General features: G+C 45.1%; 1 protein-coding gene across 5 annotated transcripts in view; it reads left to right on the forward strand.

The window, feature by feature from the left end:
• The window catches only part of TENM2 (teneurin transmembrane protein 2), a 998704-nt gene that overhangs the window by 759221 nt on the left and 225489 nt on the right, over window positions 1-13994 (forward strand). For all 5 annotated transcript variants that reach the window (XM_068536332.1, XM_068536333.1, XM_068536336.1 and 2 more), the window contains one exon: window positions 6754-6876. In XM_068536332.1, coding sequence (XP_068392433.1) covers window positions 6754-6876 — 123 coding nt within the window. The remainder of the gene's footprint in view (window positions 1-6753; window positions 6877-13994) is intronic.

A 13994-nucleotide genomic window follows, 5' to 3' on the forward strand; every position in this document is an offset into this window, starting at 1 on the left:
GTTTTCAGAGCATTCTTGGCAGATAGGTGCACAAATCCCATTACTAGTAAAGGGATTTGTGGGCGTAACTTCCCTGCAGTGCTTTGAAAATTTATTCCATTCGGTGTATTGCAATACAATGGGGCGAAACTAAAAGAAATCACTTCACCGAGGTGGTTTGGAAGGGATTTTTTTTTTTAAGCTCCTTTAAAATTTAAAAATTTTTAACTCCTTTAAGACTTGAGGCATTTCTGAGAATGTTATCCCTCCTGGTTTTGTTTACATCTCTTCTTTTAGGCAGAAGGGCGTTTTGGCACTGACGACCTTCCTAAAAAGGATAATTAACACATTAATACATTGCAGTGGTCCCCCACCTCTTTAAGGAAGACCCACTGTACTCTACTGCATCCCTGAAGGATGATAAGCAAACTCACCAAGGAAAAAGTCACCAAACATATTGATTGTTAGCCAGCAGGACGGTCAACTGAAGTTGTCCAACAGATTTATTTTCTATTGACAACGGCGATTCCTTGAAGTTAAATAGCAAACTGGTTTTTATATCTATAGAGGACTAATGACTGCTTACACAAGGAGGTGTCTGCTCCCGAGTGAGCCTTGACAGTATTTAGTAAGTGGTTCTGTAGCCCACCTGCCTTGTTCAGTCTTGGCAAAGTAGTGGTTCATTTAAAGAACTCCAAGGGCCTGATGGCCTCCAGTGAGGACTCAGAGGGAGTGAGTCACTAGCAGGAGAGCATGCTGGTTGACTCTGCAGGTACAAGTGTCTCAGTCTGAATCCCAGATTTCCCACTTCCTGGCTGTGTGATCTTGGGCAAGTCACTTAACCTCCCTAAGCCTCACTTTCCTCATCTAGAAAATGTAGATTCTGTTACCACCTCACAGGGTGAGAATGAAAATAAATGAGCTTTCATCCTCTTTAGAATCCTCCAGGGTCATCCCATCTCACCCAAATATAGGGCAGACCCCTTCCAAGGGTACCCACTCCCCACCACTGACCCCCACCAGCACCCCACACTCTCCTTTTCCCCTAACTTCACTCAAACCTGATGTCAGCATGAATTGCTTTCTTACTTCCTTCAAGCCTTGGCTCAGATTTACCTATCACAGACAATCATCTTTAATTGGTCTACAATTAAACCAAAAAAGTTCAATTTCCCATCCCCCATGCCCTGGCATTCCCTAGCCCTATACTCTACTTTTCGCTTATGTGTTTAGTTTCTATTTTCCCCTGAGAGCGAGGAACTTGTCTTGTTAACTGCTTTATTCCTGGTGCCTAGGAGTACACACCTAACACACTGTAGGGGCTCAATAAATATCTGCTGAATGATAAATGATGAATAAATGATGCAAATAATGTAATTAGCCCAATACCTGGCACAGTGTCAAAATAAATGTTCATTGTCACCATCATCGAGGAGGCTCCTTTGCAATGTGTTAATTTTCACTACTACTTGCAAAAGTGCCTTTACAGATTGCCTGTGCAAGTTCGAGGTCAGCATTGGTGCATTTGAGCTCGGAGTATTCCACTGGGTTTTTTTTCTGTCATCTGGGCAGGGGCCCTTTCAGAATTGGCTACATTTTCCACAGGAGCCCTGGCATTGTTGACTAAATCGGGTGATGTCAGGGTGGGGAGACCCAGCCCTGACCCTTCCCATCATCCTGCCTTGGTCTCTGAAGGAGCTTTGCTGTCATCTCTAAGGCCCTTGTATATCTGATCGCAGGCTGAGCCACAAGACCCAGCAAGCTTGACTCCCTCCTCCCCTCCCTAAGCTCTGCTTGGCCTGAAGGCTTCCATTTTCAAAGGGAAAGCCCAAGCTCTTCCTCCAGTTATGTATTGACAAGACTGATCTTTAAAGGTACCCCCGGTTCCTGGGGACCTGCTCGGCAAACGCACAACACCCGTGGCCCCCGTGTTTGCCCTCTTTGACAAGCAAGGGCTGAGCAGCTCTCTGGGAAGCATTGCTGACATATTGATTGGCCCTCTTGTCAACTTGATCCTCTGCCAGCCAGTGAACATGGAAGGTTCTAAGTGGCACCCAGCAGGGCCCACACATACCCTAATTACTATTTCAGACAACCCCCGTTCCGAGCTGCCACTCTTCAAGGCCTACAGTCTCCTTCCTTGTGGTTGCCGGAGAATTCTTTGACCTGCAGCCAACCCCTCTCTCTTCCCTTTGCTTTGGCTCCCCCTGGGTATTTCTATCGGACCCCATCTGGCACAAACACAGGCAACTTCAGTAAGAAAATAGCACCATAACTCCAGGTAGGTCTGTTTATTATTCCTGCTGAAATCTGGGATCTGTGTGGGGTCTGTCCATCCTGTCTTGGTTCATTTTCAATACTTGACGAAAGTTTTCTCCAATTAGCCAGAGGGATACTTTCAGAGTTTGGCTGCCCTATTGTGTTTTTGGTGGCTGATTTCCCAGCTGCCGCCTGGATTACATGAACTTCCCCTTGGAACCTGTCCCTGTTTTGTCCCTGCTGACCCATGGAGCCCCCTTGTTGCATCCCAGGATCTCTCTGGAGCAGAGCCTGTCAAACCATGATAAACTGTGCATTTAGGCTGTCAGTGGGGGGGGGGGGTGAATAACATTAGGGAGAGGGTCTCCCAAACTCATTTCACTTCTGACCCTCAGATGGCCTGAACGGGACCTTTTGGGATGAGCTGCTGGAGCATCTGTGGGGCTTGGGGGAGGGGACCACCCCACTGCATCCAGATGTCTTTTGGGAGAAAATGATGAGGCCAGTATTCACCCAAAATCTTGAGGTGAAGAAGCAGTAGCTCTGGCTACTCTGAGGCTTCTCAGCTTTCTAAGTCTGATTCTGAGAGCGGATCAGACTTGGAGATATTATGACATAATGTTTAAAGAGCTACTTGTTGTCGTCTTTATTCATAGAGGCTAACGTAGTGGCCCTAAATATGTGCAAACTCTTCCTGGCTGGGTTTTAGAAAGGATCCTGACCCGGTAAGTGAATAACTTTAAGGACTGCACGGACACCTAGTGCATAAAAGTGGAATTTCTCACTTACCGTATACTTGAACGTATCAGTCAAGATTGGCTCAGGCATGCTGCTGTAACAAAGAACCCCAAACTCTCCATGACTTACAACAGTATGAGTTCCTTTCTCCAATCGTTCTGTATTCTATCACCGGTCAGCCGTGGCTCTGGACCATGCTGTCCTCGCTCCAGACCCACGCTGATGATGTGGCAGAAGGAAAAGGTATGCAGCGTTGTGTGGTGAGATTAACAAGGTGAGGAACTATGATGTAACCGCCCCCTCAGGAATGGGGTGCTGACTCTACAAAATTGGCGATTCCTCAACCACAGGGAGATTATCATGCATTGCAAAAGAAAGAGACCAGGTTTGCCGAGACTCCACTGCAAACCAGAATTTGTAACCAGATCGCTATGAAATATGAAGCAGCCAACTGCCTCCCACTGTAATCCTCCTTGTATTCCGAAAGCCCCCTGTGATGAAACTTTACGGTCACCAGCTTCCTCGTCCGCGAAATGGGCATGATGATGGCACCCACCTCAAATGTAAGCGGCGGGTCTTGAGATAGTATCTGTAGAATGTCTACCACGCTGCTGGCCATAGAAGGGGTCCAAGGGCTGGCAGCAGGTATTAATACTCTAATCATCAAAAAGCTTCTCTTTGCAGACCCCTCCATATAGTTGCCAGCACTGTTTCATTCCATCCTTCACACCTTTGTATTATGTGTTTTTTATTTATAAAGAGTATCATGTCCTACAATCCAGCCCCTCACATCTGCCCCCATGTATCAGTACTGATTCTAATGAACACTTATGAAGCACCTTCTCTGTTCAAGATACTCTGCTATCAATAAATCTTCAGGGGGTGGCAGTTGCTGAACCTCCCTCTGGCCCTAAGCAGCCGTTATCCTACGTGTAAAGGGAAACCTTTACAAAAGGTAAAGAGAAAGATTGACTGATTTCTCAGCCCCCGCCATCAAGCAAATCAGTAGCAGAATAAGAAACAGAATTCTCACTAGTCAGGAAACTCATTTACTTCACAGCTCCCTTGGGTCTTTATCCTAAGGACACTTTAGTCCATCCCCACAGGCCAGAAAGATATTCTCATTTTCCTACTCAAGTAAGAGAGAAGGAATAGCCGACCAAGAAAAAAAAAAAAAAAAAAGTGCAAACAAAAGCCTATTTCAGACTCCCCGCAACACCCCGCCTACAAAAAAAAAAAAAAAAACACCAAGAGGAGGTGGTTCTACCCCGATATAGTTCTCACTTATTTACTTAACGTTCAATTCAACAACAGAAAGTATGCCCAAACTTGAGTTTCATTTTGCAACTTGAGTTGCATCGCTTCTACTGGGAGGACAGAGCTTATGCACCGCAGATTTGGCTTTTGTCCTTTTTCCATCTTCATCTCACTTTCTTATTTTTCCTTTCACTTCTGGGAGTTGTCTGGGAAGTTACTGGTATTCTCTGAGCCGAACCCTTCTCACCCCATCTGTGGTCTTCTTGTTTTCAGAATACTTTTTTTTTTTTTTTAAATAGATGCTACAGAACCCAAGATAGAAAGCAAGGGGGGGGGGGCAAGCGTCTTTGCAAACAGAGACCACCGTTTCGTGGACGCCCTCGGTATATCCAGTAAGATTAGGGTATTGCTTGCTCTCGGAGCTCCCAAAGCTGATGGCTGCAGTATGTTCTGCACCTTGGAATGACAAGATTGAGTACCAGGAAAGGGGAGCAGTTTTGACAAGAGTTTTCATACTGATGGGGCACTGGGGAGGTTGTCATCTTTGCCTGATGGACCCATCGCCTCCTTTTCTAGATATGAAAAATCAAAGCTTTGTAAGGCCTGGGCCCCAGCTGGATCTGCAGTATCTATCTGTGTCTCTCTTAAAACACAGAGACCCTCTTTGAAAGAACGGCATCTCCAGTGCAGCAGCAAGCTGGCTCGAGGCAAACGCCGCTAACCCAATAGTATGTTTTTTTGGAAATCTTTTAAAAATAGCTAATTCCTTGGCTCCCTTCACCTGGTAATTACAAATCAGAAGCTATCGTTATCTTGAAGCTGCCACGATTAGTTCTCATGCCCTGACCTCTGTACAGTGAAAATATGTCATTATTTGAGGCAGTCGAATCTGGCCTCTTCAACTAAGTGACCTACGTAGAACAGGTAAACTGCAGGAGAAAATTAGGTGTTACCCAGACAGAAAGTGTACAGTAAATGTCACTTATTCTTATTAGCATGTATCATCTCGAAGAGTTGCCATAGTGGGCCTTGCACTTCGGAGTAACGTAGAGAAAGAAGACTTGGTTCTGAGGTGGGGATGTGTGTAAGAAAAAAGCAGATGTACACTCAGGGACACCTTGCCATCTTCATCCATGGCCATCAATCTGAGCTGTAAGGTTTGAAGATAGGTTTTTAACCTTAAAAGAATGCAGCCTGACTTTAGGTGGTGGTAAGCAAGCAGAATTAATTGCTGTGTGAACAATTTCCTAAGCATTGTTAATTGCATTTCCTGTGGTTCATTGTTTCTCCCATCCCCGCCTCATACTAGGAACCTTTCCCTGTCAACAGCCCTTTCCCTCCTGCAGTGCTGGAAATGTAGCAAAGGCATCAACCTGTGTCTGGTTGAAATGCCAGACAGACATGGGGTGGTTATTGCCTGGCTGAGAAATATGCAGGGGAAGGAAGTCCTTATTTTTTCGCAAAGGAAGCGTTTCTTAGATACCGACTTTGAAAGAATGCAGGTGTATGGAACTTGCCTCTCGTTCCACACAGTGAGAACAACTCACCAAGAACCATCAGACATAGGGGGATATTGGCTTAGCTCAACTAACCGGGACGTGGGGACTTGGCACCAACAGAGTTACAAGGACCACCAGAAGGAAGTTTGGTGTCTGGAGGTTGGAGGTTGCATGGGAGTAAAGCGAGAGTTTTGTAGGCGTGCTTGTTTGCTTAGCAAAGAAGAGGCAGTGCTTCGGAACTCTGGGTCTCATCTTGGACTGTGGGGAAGGGTAGAGGTAGGGCAGGTGAGAGGGAGAGAGACAGTGAATCGCCATAGTACTATTTCCAGAAAAGGACTCCATTCCACCGCTACCCCCAAGCTTTTTCCACCATAGGCTGAAAAGATATTCACTTGTCAGGAAGAGGGCTGGAGCGGAAAAATCTTTTTCAAGTTTGAAACAGTCAGGGAGGTGGGCTTTACCGTGGGCCAGTACTACTGCAGATACTGGAGGCTGCATTGGTATTTCAGCACAGGTATAGTCTCGTCTGAACCAGACCAGCAGGCTGGCCCCACTGGGGGGGAGACTTGATTTGAAACAGATTTAGATTGTGAGCAGTTTGGGGGAAACTATTCTTTTCAATGCCCCTGGACCACCAGTCTATAAACAGCTCTGTCCAGAGTGCAGGAAAGGCTGGGAGGGATGGAGAGTGCCCTTTACAGTGATTCCAGAGGGGCATTTTCCCCTTTATGGTGGCGCCATTTGGAAGGTCCGGGCTTTGTATTCTCCTCCCTCCTCCGCCCACCACCGGGGATGCCCTCCCGCTGAGGCTGTTGTTTCCTTTCCACTGGGAGAGGAAACCCAACTACCCACATCTACTTGCCTTCTGTATTTAGCTAATCCCTGAGGCAGGGGGCAAGCCAGTGTTGAACTGCAGCTTCCTTCAAAGGCAGTCGCTTGGAAAAGGCACCTGGCCCTCCCCCTTGACATTTGCATTGCTGAATTCTCTATTCATGTTTTCATTACTTTGTCTCTCCTGCAGCCATGCATCTGCTCGGACTCAATTGGCAACTCCAGCCGGCAGATGGACACACCTTTAACAATGGGATAAGGACCGGCTTACCAGGAAACGATGATGTGACAACAGCGCCATCTGGAGGCAAAGGTGAGGTTACAGCCGCAGCTCGCCCTCTTGAGGCCACAGGAAAATTCCGAGCTCCCGCCACCTGGTTCAGGTTTTCTAATCCGGATCTTGGAAGGTATGCAAAAGGGAGAAAAAGGTGGAGGAAAAAGCCCTGCATTTTCTCGGTACCCCCGTTCAGAGCTGTCTGCTGTTCCTGTCTGTGAGCCGTGTCTGGCTGGAGCCGCTCGGAGCTGGCTCGGTGCCCGCTCAGAGCCATGTGCACCCCTACGCTGTCTGCAGCGACCGGCAGGGTCCGGAGCTACTTGAAAGCATCTCAAGGCCTGGGCAGCAGCAGCTGGGGCAGCAGCAGCTGGAGCAGCAGGAGAAAGTCCTGCCTGATGGGGAAAGCTGAGAGCGGCAGGCGGCACAGGCCAGTAGACTCGAGCCCTCTCCCCGGGGGAGAGACGCAGCTTCCCCAGGGAAGAAGCACCACCTGTCAAGGCATGAAAGAGAAAGACCCGACCCGGAGCTGTTCCGCTTAGGGGGAGAAGAGAAAGGAGTTTTGACAACTCGGGAACAAAGCTTCCCTTGGCAAGACAGTGAAGGGGACAATAGAAATGTTTACTGAAGCAATCAGGCAACTGTATTTTTGCAGGAAAAAAAAAAAAAAAAAAGGTGCTAACAAGGTGCTAAGAAGGAGGAGAAAAAAACAGAACCATGGGGAAGTGGGGATGTGGGGCAATTAAGAGACAACCAACGGCAGCCAATGGCACCATTAGGCAGGCTGGCGTGCAGGGTAGGGGAGGACGCTTGCTTGATTCAGGATGGAAATCACAAACAGCAGAGTTGGACAGAAGCGTTCTCCAGACACAGAATTTTTCACTCTGTCTCTTAGCACACTAGGCAGTTCACCCGACATGTCTTAAAATACCCCACAGGGATATTTCAGCAATGGGAAGGGAGACATTTATTGGGCACCTATTGTGTGCCAGATTTAACGTTGTGTTACTTCAATAACCCTAAAGGGAGAAAAATTACCTTGGAGAAACTGGGGCCCAGGATGTTTTAGAGATTTACCCCAAATCCAACAAGTAGGCAGGTACCAATTTGAACTCAGGTCTGTGCCGTGTGCATCTTTAAGGGAGCTGTTGGGTTTTTCCTAGATCAGGCGTTTTCCACAGAGGATATTCCAGAATCATCTTCCCGTAGAGGTGTACATTAATCAGCCCTGAGATGCTAACGTTGCTTAAATTAGCCTCTCCGGAGCTGTCCTAATGCTTCACGTGTGACTTTTTCGTCTTTTGATCGAGGCTTTAAGAGTCGTTCTCCTCATCTATCCTAATCATAACACTAAATTACCTTTAAGTAAGCATGAAAAAGTTTTATCTGAGGATGAAATTATATGCTTTCCATTATCAAGTGACTAAAACTAGACCTGAAAATGAAAAGTATATTTTACCTTAACTGACCCAAAAGCCAGGAGCCAGATTTGTTTGGCCTCAGATTTGCAGTCTGCTCGTCTCCAGGGCTTGAAACCACCTGTAAATGTAACTCCAGTTTCCTTTACTGCAGTGGTTCTCAGCTGGAGGGTTTTTGCCCCCTAGGGGCACATCTGGCAAGGTCTGAAGACTTTTTTGATTGTCACATTTAGAAGAGGTGCAACCAGCATCTAGTAGGTAGAAGCTGAGATACAGTTAAACAGTCTACAATGAACAGGAGAGCCCCCTACGATGAGGAAGTATCCCATCCAAATGGTCCGCGGTGCTGCTCGTTGAGAAACACTGCTTTTGGGGGTCTCTGTAATGTTTGATCCACAAATGTCCTTTTATCTGCAAATCAGCACACTCCATCCTTTGAAAAGAGTGCAGAATGCACATTTGAAACGTGAATATGCATTTTTTTTGCACAGGGATGTATTTTATATCCATATACATACCGAGATTATATACAAACACTTTATTTTTTTAATTAAAAAATTTCTTTTATTTTTTGGACACTCCTCGCAGCTTGTGGGATCTTAGCTCCCCGACCAGGGATTGAACCTGGGCCCTCGGCAGTGAGAGAGCAGAGTCCTAACCACTGGACCGCCAGGGAATTCGCACAAACACTTTTTAAATAGCGTTCTTCACAAAAGGGAATCACTGATAGGCATTAACTTCTATAAGTGAGGGTCGGCCTCTCCTCCCATTTGTGACTAAGCTTCATTTCCAACCCCACTGGAGCCTCCCACACCAGCAGGACAGAAGATTCCCGGAAAAGAACAGGTCCTAACTAAGAGTATGATGTCTCTAAATGAACAAAGAAACATTTTCCATGGTGTCTTTGGAAAGGCCAGAACTTTTCCCCTCAGAGGCCACCTGCTTTTGAAAATGCTGTGTGAGTTGTATAACATCACACACAGCAGAATATTTTCCAAATGAGTTCTGAGCCAGAAAAGAGGTTACCAAGTCATTGTGTAGTGAATTTTGTCAAGAGGACTTTTATGACAACGTCTGAGCATTTGAAATTGCTTAAAGTTGAAGTAAAACTCAGAGCATCTTCTTTCTGAAAGCCAGAACAGTACTCTTCCTGTGACTGAGGAGATCAGATCTCTTCTTAAGTTGTTGTGAAGTTCGGTTTTAAAAATGACTAGAAAGCTTGGTGTTTTCACACACCCGCCTCTTTTTTTTTTTTTTTTAACATCTTTATTGGAGTATAATTGCTTTACAATGGTGTGTTATACCCGCCTAACTCTTTTTAAAGGCAGTGATCCTACGTTTGAATTTCTTTACCCAGTGATCTGCCTCCTCTGCACAATCCAAATCTATACATTTAGATAACCTGGATCAATTCCAATCGACTACTTTTCCAGTGTTTCAAAGAGACAATCAAGATATATTGGCAATAAATTAATTAAATACCACCCTCTCCATTTTTTGTGTGTGCTATACGATAATCCTTCACTCCGATAATGTTTTAATCAAGATACACCACACATTGCCAGGGAGGTTAATCTTATTAAGCAATTACTAGGTAAGTATCCAGCAGAAGCAAATTAAAATGTAAGCAAAAACACAGGCATGTGAGTCCCATCTAAGATGGCACATCGATAGAGATTTCATTACCTGGTCTTTAGGAGTGTTTACACTGCTCAGATTTGGAAAGGAGTCTAATAGACAGGGCAGCCTACACACCCTGATATGTTAGTAGAAACAAAGCACTTGATTAATTGGTTGGGAGAATATATGTTCTTTGGGCTTTGTCTTCCCTTTTCCATTTGTTGTTGTTCATGGTTTCTTTTTTCTCCATTCTCTCTTTCAATTAAAACTTTAACGTGGTTGATTTGGTCGTTGGATTTCACAGCAAGGAAGGGGAGCCCACACACTGCCAGAATCACTCACCATCTCGAGTGTATTTCTATGTTAAAAGGAACGAACTCATACGTCTTCATTACAAGAGCACGGAACGCTTTTTCTATAGATCTGGGATTAGATAAGCCTTGAGAACGAAGATTCAATACAGTGTTCTGACCTGGTCAGATAGCATAAGGGAATCCAGTTTGATTGGCTAGGTCCAGAGGCAAAATATACAAGAACTTTTAAAGGGCACATCATATGTAGCCAATTTGTGCACTGATCTTAAGAAAGAATAAACTCCCAAGTCGAATTTCATGGGTCACTCTCAAAACCTACACTCGTTTTTACATTCAAGGTGTCCTCTATATCTGGGGTCAGCAAACTGCATCTCATGGACCAAATCTGGCCAGCCACCGGTTTTTGCAAATGAAGATTTATTGGAACACAGCCACGTTCATTCATTGTCCCTGGCTGCTTCTGCACTCTGGCAGTGGAGTTGAGTAAGTGCAGCTGAGCCTAGATGGCCCCCACAGCCTGAAATATTTACCGTCTGGCCCTTTACAGGAAAAGTTGGCTGACCAGTCTTGATCATGTACAAACCCATTTCTACTTTCCTTGGACTTGTCTGTAACTACAAGTTGTAGGAGACTAGGGAGAAAGACAAAACTCCAATATATCGGTTTTTCCTTCTTGACATAGTGTTGGGTATAATATATTCTCGGATAACTTTGCATTGACAGATGCTCTATACTACAGAGCTCTGGGGTTGGTCTGACTGGATGGAAACACCAGCTCCAACACTAAGGAGCTGTGTGGATGTAAACAGGTCATGTGCCCTCCCTCGGCCTCTGAGCCATCATCTGTAAAATGGTACCCCCTCATAAGCTTGCTGCCCCCCATAATGAGATGTCACTTATAGAATATGGTGTGTGATATCAGATACTTAATAAGAGATCCATGAATAGTTGTTGTTTTTCCTGACATCATCACAACGTCTCTCGGTCGGTCCATTTAGCAAGCCTCCACAGGCTGCCACTTCTTATGAGGCGCTGTATTTTCCAAAGGCGGAGGCTGCCTTCGGAATGCGAAGGTAGACAATCCTACCACTTCATCTTTTTCCTTTACCTTCTAAGAATTGGGACAAACCCTGATGAAGACTTCTTCTCAACCATGTGCTTGATGAGGTCAGTAGGAAGCAGGACTTCCCGTTCCAAAGGGCCAATGTGCAAAAATGAGCTGGCCAGCTCCTTGCAGCATTATTTGTCTCACTGCAGCTTGAGTTCCATCACTGCCAGCATGTCTGTTTTAAGCCCCACCATTCTCGGTTTATAACTCAGCTGTAAACATTTATTTGTGCCTGGAGCACATTTCTTTCCTACCCTTTGGAAAAAAAAATCAGAATTTCCAGATGGTATGCAAGTTGGAAAAAAATGGCAAAGACTGTTATTCTGTTTAGAAACATGTTTTTCTACACTTGCCCTTTCAGCAAAAACTTCATAATGATTTTTACTAGTTGGCTTAATGTATGGTACTAGGAGCCAGATTAGCAGGGAGGTTGGTAATTCTTCCTCTGGCTCTCATCAGCCTCTCAATGAACACAGCCCAGGGTTCCAAAATGATCACTTCCCTACATGGGGCTTTTTCAAAGTCGGTGAAGTTCCCAGAAGGACAAGGGGTCATTATGTTCGAGCCAGCCATTGCGATACTGCACATCTACTGGCAGATACACCAACAACCTACATACCAATGCAACAACTCCCCTCATTTTGGAGGCCATGCTATTCTACCGTTGTTACAGATGGGTACCACTTAGTGCATCACATTGGTGGATTTCAGCTTCTGGTTGCCCCCCACAAGCCGTTCCCAGTTGCATACTTTCTGTTGTACATGGCATCCTCGTGGCTTGACATAGGTATTAATAATGAGATCCAGTTTCCCTTCCTGCCACACTTGCCCTTACTTTCATTGGCATGCTTCTCTTTCAGAGAGACCTGCACACCCCAGAGCTTGATCTCTGCTATCTGCTTGGATACGCCTCTCTTTGTCTCTCTTGTACTTAGCCCAGGGTCTGAAATGCAGTCAGCCTAGTGGTTACGTATGTGGGTTTCAGAAACGGTCAGACAGAGCTTTTGATCCCAGCTCTTCCCCTTAAGACCTGTGTGATCCTAAGCGAGTCACTTTACTACTGTGGTCCTCTTGTCTGAAAAACAGGAAAAAAATCATAAAGGAATCAGGAAATTACATGGCAAGTTGTAACCATTCAATAAACTTTTTAGCTGCTATAAATAATACTAATAAACTGAACTACTTATTAATACAGAAGCATGTTCACCTGAACAGTCAGATGTATAAATATCTATTAACACCCTGAGTGGCAGAGATTTGGCCATTTTTGTCTACGATGACAAATTGAGGTTTCAAAAGAAATAAAGGCCATGTGTAGTTCTGAGTGCTGAAGGATTTTATAAAAATCATTATCGCTGTGTGATGTTGTGCATACTGTAACAGCCGCAGCGGACACTCAGGATGGAAGTCTATTCCTGAAGAATAGCCAGGCAACAGCCGGGTGAAGGCTCCTGGGCTGCTGCTGACTCAGACGAGCTAGTGAATCTAATGTCCTTAGGAGAATCTTTTCGCCTATCTTTTGGTTAAACAGAATTCACAGATGGTTGTCCTGATTCCCAAATAAATGGAAACGAGGTGTAATGACTGAAGCAATATTCTGAATTCAACTTTATTTGCAATAGATGAAAATATGTGAGGCAGAATAATCTGCAAGGCAGATTTATGCCAGGGTGCCTCCAGAGTTCAGTTTAAGTTTAGGAAGTATTAACATGAGGCTTCATTTCCCTGCTATGACTGTGAGTCCATTCCCTTTATCACTTGTTTGGGGAATAGTCTTGCTGTTTCCATAAATGAATTATGGCAACATTTTCTGAAATGATTAGCTTCTAATGTGGCTATGGAAGGCTGTTGTTTTGCTCCACATCAGTCTTATTTAACTGGTTGGAATTTTAGGTACATGTGTCTGAAATAGGCAATCGCTTCACATTTCCATGAGTAATCTTCCGTGGAGTTATAGACGTGGACTATCCTGTGAAATTGATCACTAAAGTGTTGCCTCTAAAATCCCAGAAATCTCATCTTTAAGCTGGAGATGAACCAGCAAGAACCAATGTGTCTTAAGCATCTGCTGCTTAGGGCAAAATGATCACCATCTCCACTTTTCACTGTGCAGCTCGTAGATAGAAAGAAAAGTTGGACATGGAAGCCACGGCTCTGGGAGATGGAGGCTGGACTCCGTCCTGTTTGCCGGGACACCACGCTTGGTCATTGCCTAGAACCCAAGGGCGGTGGCTGGACTCACACAGAATGATTACAGAATGGTGTTAAATTCCTCTGTTCTTGATGCTGTCAATTCAAACCCAAGGGTCCATGGGACCCTGACTTCAGGCTGCCTAGATAATGGATAATGGGAATATGACAGACACCCCAAATTTGATGTTGACCAGAGATTACCTAGCACTACAGTTGATGCTTGATAAATAGTCGTTGCATGAAAATATGAGTGAATGACCCACCCAGCATTGCTTGGCACATTCATGAATCATTGTGAAATAAATACATGGATGCTTTTCAGTTGCCCACCTGAGAAGCAGCTAGAGCCCACATTAACAGCTGCACTTTGGGTGTTAAACTGGACTTTGCTTTCTCTGGCCGTAGCACTTTAATTCATGCAGTAGGTTCCCCCCCAGGTCTGCAGATGTGTTGACCACTCATTGTGTATTGATTTCAGCTGCTCTGGAAGATGTCTGTTTCATTACA

The sequence above is a fragment of the Eschrichtius robustus genome, chromosome 2 (genome assembly GCF_028021215.1).
Source record: "Eschrichtius robustus isolate mEscRob2 chromosome 2, mEscRob2.pri, whole genome shotgun sequence".
In the NCBI taxonomy this organism is placed as follows: domain Eukaryota; kingdom Metazoa; phylum Chordata; class Mammalia; order Artiodactyla; family Eschrichtiidae; genus Eschrichtius; species Eschrichtius robustus.